The following is an 8786-nucleotide window of genomic DNA, read 5'->3' on the forward strand; positions in this document are numbered from 1 at the left end:
AGAAGCCTTATCGATAAGAGTTCAGCCTCCGCCAAGTAAATTCTTAAAATACACTCTCAGCCATGCTTTAACTTTAAACTTTGATGTTCCAAACACAGATTCATCCTTTATTAATTTCAAAACAAATAACTATCCAGCAGTGAGGCACTCCTTCCTTTAGCTTTGAGACTGGTTACAGAGGTTGAGTTTTAATTTATGCCCCTGCTTCAAGTTGGTTTAATTATCCACCTTCTCATCTTAGCATCAACGGTCCCATGAAGATCCCGCGGCACTGAAGTTTAGCTTCTATGAAGTGATCTCCGCTGGGCCCCATGCACCCTGGGAACTTCGAACCCTGCAGAAGAGATGCTTGGTCCCAGGGTGGTATGCCAGCCACATTGAGAGATGGCTCATGTATTTCCCGCCCTTTCAGGTATGAAGCAACCAGAATTTACAGTGTGTGACAATCTCATTAAGTTGATGACTTTGCCTCAAAGATAGAGGAAATTTTTACCTACTAAACTACTGCTAGATTTTTACAGTAAAAAAATGGCCTTGAACTCACAGAGATCTGCCTGCTTCTGCCTCCCAAGTGCTGGGAATAAAGCCGAGCGCCACCACACCCAGCTTGAAATGCTGTTAGATTTTATATTTAGTTGTAAATACTGAGAATATGGCTCAGAAAAATAAGTTGAGGTAAGAAAAACAAAGGGTTTAATTTTCCAAGAGTATTTCAGTTACTCTTCCTTCCTGATGTTAGCGAAGAAAGTTCTTCCCAGTTTCTTTTCTTTTGTTTTTGGATATGTTGTTATTTTGCTTTGTTTTCTCAAGACAGGGTCTCACTCTGCACACAGCAGTCCTCCTGCCTCAGCCTCCCAAGTGCTGGGATTACAGGTGTAAGGCCCTCCTTGTTTCTCTTATTTAAAACTTATTTTTATTTTTATTTAAGTGTATGTGTCAGTGTGAATCGATGCCAAGTTCATGCAGGTGCCCACAGTGGCCAGAGAAGATGTTCAACCTCTGGGAGCGGGAATTACAGAAAGTTGTGAACTGCCTAATGTGGGTGCTGGGAACTGAACTTGGGTCCCCTGAAAAAGCAGCAAATGCTCTTAACTGAGCTAATCTCTCCAGCCTACATTTTTTAATGTTTGAGGGGAGGGGGGTTATGTGCACATAAGTACAGGCGCCCGTGGTACCAAGAAGAGAGTTTAGATCTGAGCTAGAGTGGCAGGAGGTTGTGTGACACCCTATCTGGATGCCCAGAACCAAACTCCAGTCCTCTGCAAGCACAGTATGCACTCATAACTGCTGAGCCCTCTCTCCAGCCCCTTCTCATTAGTCTCTGGAGCAAATTTCTGCCCTCGAGCAGGTTCTCTGAGAACCTTGCCTCCTTCCACATGGGTTATCAAAGTATTTCTTCAGTGCTAATCCTGATTGGAACTACAAATGATAGGTCCCTCTGTCTCATTACACCTGAGCTTATTATGACCTTTCTTCGGGTGGGGATGGGGGAAAGGCAGAATGAGGTAGTTGTTGCTGTTATTGGTTTTGAGACAGGTCCTGGCTGGCTCCAAACTCACAATCCTCATGGTTTGGTCTCCTGAGTGCTGGGATTATGGGCACGCACCACCAGGGTTTATTATCGCCTTCCTTCCGTTGCAGTCCTCCTCCCCATCATGATGCAGCCATTGCCCTGTTTGTTTTTAAACTTGATTTACCTTTGTGATTTCCTAGGCCCTTCCTAAGCACTCTGGTCCCCACAACTGTTTTAGCTTTCACAGCTCCCCAGCTTCTCAGGTGGCAACAGTGTGCTTAATTAGCACGATTTATTTCCAAGTCATTAATGAGAATGACCCAATTGTACCTACCAACAATGCAAGCAGATCCCCTCAGGACAGTGTCCAAATGGAGTACAGGAATTTTTCATTATGCACTTGACACATGTTTTTTCAACGTCCGTCTTACTTTTTCATTATTACTTTGGTAATTTAGTTGCTAATTATCGATGGGCAACAGCTAAGAATCGACCCTGCAACAGTGATGGATGAAGTGCAGAAGTTTCTAGGAGTCTTGCCTCATTATAATTATTCTGAAGCTTTAACGTAAGTGTATATTCTGATTAGTTTATTGATGTTTCAGCAAAGAACTTATTTTAAAGAAATTGCAGTTTGTTGATACGATTAGTTACCTATTCTTTGTACACTGGTTATTTTCTAGAATGATCTTAGGCAACACAGAAAGAACATTTAGACAGGGTGACAAACAAATGTCCTTAAATCTTCTTGCTTCCTAACTAGGTGACGATTTCTCCCTAGAAAGAAAGTAGAGAATTAAGACAGTTGTGGATCTTCAACAATGGACAGTAGACAAGGCCACTTGAAATAAGTTGGTAAGGGCAAAGGTCACTTGACAGGCAGTACTGGTACCTTTTGTAAGTCTGGAGAGGTGGCTAATAAGGTTTCGGAACTGATCTATGTGTGATTTTCAGAAACAGTGTCATATAGCAAGAAATAGCCCAGGAGGTCCTGCTGTGTTTCACACACTGGAAATCTCATCCTGCGATCTTTCCTTCAGCAGTTACAGCACCGGCTTAGGTTTTGTTTAGGAGTTCTTTTTTTAATTCAAAAATATTTTTTTAGCATTGCTTTCTTAAGAAGTAACATTATTACATTGAAAAGTTTTGTATAGGTTGGAGAATTTGGGAGTGAATGGCAAACTCATTATAGGAACAATGACAAATTTCACATTGTTGTTGAAGCTTGGTAGTACAGTTTTGTCCGTGAACGATATTCAAAAATTGTAGTCAACATATAGAATTTCCAAGTTATACGTTTAGGTGTTCTTCGTTGTTTTTGTTTATTTTTGTTGTTTCATTTTCTTTGTTTTTGCGTTTCTTCTGCTTTTCTTAGGGAGTTGACTCCATCTGGACCAAGACTGGGGAGAGGGAGACAGGCAATAGAATATTAAGGAAGCGTTTGCTCTCAGAACTGCGCGTGTACCTTGGCGTCTGCACCTCTGGTGCCTTTCCTACATCACCCTGGGCTTCACTCTGTATTTTCAAATAAGAACTCCCTCATGCACTGCCTGCCTAAATATTTACCCTGACTCACCTGCCTAGAGCAGCTCAGCAGCTCAGCAGCAGCCCGAGTTGGACCGGCTATGAACCGGATTCTCACTATAGGATATTTAGAACTCATGGATTGAGACTTGAAGAAACCAAAAAAGACTGCATTCCAGAATTTTTCTACTGTCCTTTTAATATAAAGCTCAGTTCCACAAATCACCTGAGGTTTTCCGTTTGTTTGTTTTAAGTTATTTATAGTCCTTAAAATTTAGAAAGTGAGCATGAGGGTTCTTTTTCCTTTCAGCAACCCTTGTGGTAAAGGGTTGGCAGAAAAGTTTCAAACCCTGCTTGTCTTACACCAGTCATATGTGAAGACATGTTAGAAGGACGTTCTGGTGTAAAGGACAGGGGAGTAGGTATAACTCCGGAGTTTTGAGCGTCCTTCCCAGGAGCCTTTGTTGTCACTGTTCAGCTGCTGGCGGTTTCCTAGTCTTCTAGTGCTGCCAGTTTTGTGGCGCTTAATTCAACTTCTCATAGTTACTAGCTTGAAGCATTTAACATTCAACTTAACCTTAAAGAAAGCTGAGTGGCTTTAATTTGCAGTTAGAAATTCAAGTTCACTTTCTGCCTTATATCTTTTTAAGTATCTCTTAGAAAAGAAAGCTTTTATTTTCTAAACAATTTTCTATTTCAAGCTGGCTTATCTTTGTATCATTTTATAGGGGATCTGGCAGACATTATGTTTCAGAAAAGAAGCTGAGGCGTTCTGTAAAGACACTTGTTTTGTAGAATATCCTTGTCCTGCGTGCTGTGTGTTTGTCCTCCCTGTATCCCGCTCTGCAGCAAGCTTTTATTCATCACCACTGCTGAGAAAAGGCAGTGTGAACTCAAGAGAATTAATACCAAAGCAACATACTACATACAAAGAACTGCTGGTCACTTCGCACCTGGGATGTATCTAGCTAAAATTACCCGTTATAAGACTTTCTTACCTGCTTGGGGGCAAGTTTCAGGATGAGATAGGTATGGACCGTGAAAGCACTGTTTCTGGGGAACATAAGCTGTCACCCTGCTGACTCGCTGACACAGATAATGCACTTCCAGGCTCCTTCTTTCCATATTTCTGTGTCAGTCGTCAGTCAGCCTGGCACACCGTGTAAAACCCTGGAGTGCACTTGTAGAATATTCAGACCATTTATCTCATTGTCCTTGGTTTGAAGTACTCTTCCCTCATCCGGTGTTCTTTGCAGCTCTCTATCTGGATCATGTCCTAACAGTCTGTTCCTCCCATCAGAGTCATTTGACCTAACAGCTGCTCCTTGGTGCTTGGGAAATGTGGGCTGACTATGGGTAGAAAATGTATATTCTCAGAAACACCATTTATACAACTGCCTAGACACTATGTACACTTTGGTATTGCTCATTACTTTTCTGATAATGATAGTGAAGGTTATCTCTTTTGGGGCTAAAAAAGTATTTTTTTGTTTTTTATTAAAGTCCTCTAGAGGTATACTACCTATAAATTAGTATGAATTCCCCACTAACTACATCAATTCATTGTCTGCATACACTACTGTAAATGGAAGTCAGTCTATACAAAGGTTTTCCTATACAGTCTTGCATGCAGAAACACTCTAAGAGGTCTCTAAGCAGATTATCTTCAATATAGCCAATCCTCATATCAAAATTACTTCTAAGAAGAAGGCAAAAACACCTCCATCATCAGGGTTGTTTGTTTCTACCATCGCTGAAGAAAGTGTTCAAGAGTAAGAAATTTTATGCAAAACCACCAGCTACTCTATGATGTTTTAAAATGACTTATTACTGTATCATGAATGTTTTTAAAATATTAACATCACTGAATAAATTTTTAAAAAATTTTAGTGAAATCTTTTTTCTTTTCTTTTTATTTATTTCTTTTTATTTTTTTATTTTATTTTATTTTTTTGGTCTTTTTGAGACAGAGTCATCCTGTAGCCCCAGCTGGCTGGGAACTCACTATGTAGTCCAGGCTGGCCTTGAACTCACAGAGATCCACTTATCTCTGCCTCCGAGTCCTGGGATTAAAGGCATTTGCTGCCACAACCAGCATTTTTTAAATATTTTACCAGTGAATTTTTTATTTTAAATGAATAGTCTAAACCTAAAACCATAAAAATGGGAATTTTCTTATCAGATTACCATTTTAGAATTCTTCAGCATAGAAGAATCTTACAGGATTGCTGTAATGACACCACTTTAGCTCTTAGGTTCTACAGAGTTTTGAAACTGACTAATCATTTGAAAGAGGAAAAACAAACCTGGCATAGATTGTGATAATTTCTCTAACCAAAATGAGAAATATAAACTTTTAATTTTGCCTTCTGTCAATACACAATTATCACCTATCAATGACCAGGACAGAGGCCTTCACTGGACCCTGCAGCTCATTTCTCAGTCAGTCTCATATTTGTTCAGATTAATGAAACTAGACTATGTCATATGAATATTTAATACTAATTCACTTTGAAAATGTCAGTAATGGGCAATGAGAATTTGAAGGCCAGGGATTAAACACAGTTTCTCTGTGTCTGTGTGTGTACGTGTACACACGTGTGTGTTTTGCTGATGAATAGCTTAGTCATAAGGGAATTTTGAACTCTCTTTAAAATTAAGAAAAATTTAATTTCTAGGATCAATTCCATTGCAATCAAATTTATATTGTTCAGGCATTTTCTCTCAAATAACTGCTGACGAGTTTAAGTAAAATATTTTATATTTTATGTTTACATAAGTATATATTTAAACAAGATATTTATATGCTAAATATCTTATATTTGTATATACATACATACATATATTTCATCACAAAATGTTATGTGATTGGTACATAACAAATGGGTTTGTCCCATTTTTCAGAGCACAGAAAAGTTAAGCTAAAAGTTACCCAGCAAGTAAGTTGGAAAGACAGGACTGAAACTCTTATCTCTGGAACTTTCCCTTCCCATTTTTAAGCTCTTCTCATTGGCATAAGATGTTAGAGTCAGAGAAAAACAACATTGTGCCTCTTTCTTAAGGAACCAGAAATACTGACTTTACAAAACAGGAATCTTGGGTCCAGTGAGATGGCTCAGCAGGTAAAGGCATTTGCCACCAGCCTGACCAGGCAAGTTCAATCCCCAGAACTCTCACAGTAGAAAGAGAGAATGCCAACAAGTTGTCTTCTGACCTCCATATGTGTGCTGTGGCAGACACACAGATGTGCATATGTTTGATAGCATGTAAAAACATCTTTTAATTGGTACCTTCAAATGAGATTTTAAAATGTCACTTGGTAAATAATTGTGTAGTCAGGGATATGCAAATTAAAACCACATTCAGATACCATTTGATCCTATGTTCTCATAGATAAACCATTTGATAGTGAACCTAAAAGATAATACTGTATGTTGGCAAGAATATGGAAAAATAGAAAATTTCATGAATTGACAATACACAGCCCCTTTGGAAAGTAGTTTTGTAATTTCTTAAAAACTAAACATAATTTTTCTCCTAGGAAGCTATCAAGATAAAGAAGAGACTAAGTCAATTAAAAAAATGGTAAATGAATGTTTATAGAAGCATCATTATAACATGATTCATTAAAAAATCCAAATATATATATGAAAAAGGAAATATCAATAAATGATCAACTTAGACTTAGGTGTGTAGCACACAGCAGTGATTTAAGTACTTGGAAGCTGAGGCAGGAGGACTGGTGTAAGTTTGATGCCAGCCTGACTTGTAAAAGGAAGAGCAGATGGTTCAGGATTACATAGCAAGACCCCGTCTGGAGGAGAAAAAAAATAAGAGTATTGCTTTCCAGGATTGCAAGCAAGGATCGTGTCATGGTCCTAATGTTTGGTCTTGGTCTGCATTTGCATTTGGGCTTTTGTTGAGGTAACAGAAATGTTCTGAAACTGGATTATGGTCATAAATGTACTAGCATCATTGAATTGTACACTTAAAGAGGTTTATAATATTTAAATCATATTTCAAAAAAGTTAAGAATAAGATATGTATATTGCGGTTGATTAAATCATACAAGTGTGGCAGTTGGGAGAGAATTGTCTTAAAACTTTCCGTTCTTAGACCAGGCACGGTGGTTCATGCCTTTCATGCACTGAGGTGACAGAGGCAGGTGGGTCTCTGTGAGTTGGAGGCCGGCCTGGTCTAAATTCAAAGTTCCAGGCTTGCCAGGGCGACATAATAAGGTCCTGTCTCAAAAAAATAAAAAACTAAGAAGTCAAAAATTTTCTATTCTTCAGTAGGAAACAGGCCTTAATAAGAGAGATACGGATAAAAATTGGGTTAAGGGAGTTTAAGGGAGGGAGGAGGGAAGGGTATATAAGGAACCTAGGGGATAAAGGGAAAGAAGGAGCTCAAGAGAGGTAGGACCATAGGAGAAGGTTATTAGTAAGGGAGTAAAGGGGGAAATGGGGGCACCTTAAGTGGGAAAACCACAATGGAGGGGTTAGACAATGTGAGAGACAAACAATGCCTAGCTAGTTTTGAAAACCAGAGGGAACCATATTACTCCTACAACCTACAGACAAATTATACATAGCAGATCAAGAAATATATGTCTAGGTAAGGTTTATCTGAGAACAATTGGTCTTTGCCCAAGATTTATCCACATGACACACAGTAATTAAAAGTACCAGACTGGTGGAACTAACCTTCTTGGATGTTTAACAATCATCCTTTGAGGCCTATACTAATTTGGTCAGAGGGACATAAAGGACAGTTTTTGCTCCTTGCCCTCCTAGGTCGACTAGTTCCAGGGGACTATGAGCATCTCTCAAAATGTCCTGTAATTGTGGTGGGTCACCTGTCCTCTTGATCAAGGAGGCTGAGGAGACCCCAACAGATAGACTTGAACCAGTATCCAGTCTACAAAGAGGAGGGTCAACACAGAGGAATCATTTCCTCCATGATTCCAAGCGAAGCCAACCATGGTCGAGCAGGACCTTTGACTTACCTTCACATAGATGGAACTGGTGAAAGAAAGGAGCCAGGGGCTCCTCCCAAGCCCATGTGACCCCTGAAGAACAGATCCTCAAGCGACCTTAAGAGTAAAAATAAATTAGTTTATCTGGGTCAACTCTATGGCCTTAAACACCCAAAAGGAAAGTATAACCAAAGATTAAAGGGGCCAATATAATTTCTTAAGAGTCCATACCAGGGTGGCCAAAGGGACTCCCAGATAGTAACCCAGCATAGAACTGGGAAAATGAACAGCAGACCCCAATCTTATCTAAAGGAATATTGACAACTGATTGCTGCTAAATAAGGAGCAGCTAACCCTCCTAAAACAATGACCTCTCAATAGGTTGACTAGATTCACCAGAAGGTCAAGGAGTGGGGAATGGCTGGGGGTGCCGACCACACAGCAGACAGTAGCAGGGATATCAGAGTATAAGGGCTCTAGTGGGGGGGAGGGAAGCTATGGGAGGATGCCATCTGGGAAGTGGGTGTATGGTTGAATAAGATGGTTTTGGATGTTCTGTGTGATACACACACACACACAAAAAAAATTAACGAATTTTTAAAAATCTATTATATTTGAGGAGGAAGCATGGAAATTTATGTCATGTTAATTAGTAGACGTGATAAACATTACCATTGAAATTTACCTGATTACTTTCTAGACATACACAGGTGCCAAGGATCCAAGTGCAACTGATTATGACTAGTAATAATCAGATACATACAGATTAGAGAT

The 8786-nt window shown here is 39.4% G+C and overlaps 1 protein-coding gene across 8 annotated transcripts in view; it reads left to right on the plus strand.

The window, feature by feature from the left end:
* Positions 1–8786, plus strand: part of Ndst3 (N-deacetylase and N-sulfotransferase 3) — a 176097-nt gene that overhangs the window by 160274 nt on the left and 7037 nt on the right. For 7 of the 8 annotated variants that reach the window (XR_003851561.1, XM_029569831.1, XM_029569829.1 and 4 more), the window contains 2 exons: positions 242–412; positions 1972–2081. Coding sequence is in view for 7 of the 8 variants with exons in the window: in XM_029569831.1 (XP_029425691.1) it covers positions 242–412; positions 1972–2081 (281 nt within the window). In the remaining variant the exon portion in view is untranslated. The remainder of the gene's footprint in view (positions 1–241; positions 413–1971; positions 2082–8786) is intronic. The other variant, XM_029569832.1, reaches the window with a different exon arrangement.

The sequence above is a fragment of the Nannospalax galili genome, unplaced genomic scaffold (genome assembly GCF_000622305.1).
Source record: "Nannospalax galili isolate Female #2095 unplaced genomic scaffold, S.galili_v1.0 scaffold142, whole genome shotgun sequence".
In the NCBI taxonomy this organism is placed as follows: Eukaryota; Metazoa; Chordata; class Mammalia; order Rodentia; family Spalacidae; genus Nannospalax; species Nannospalax galili.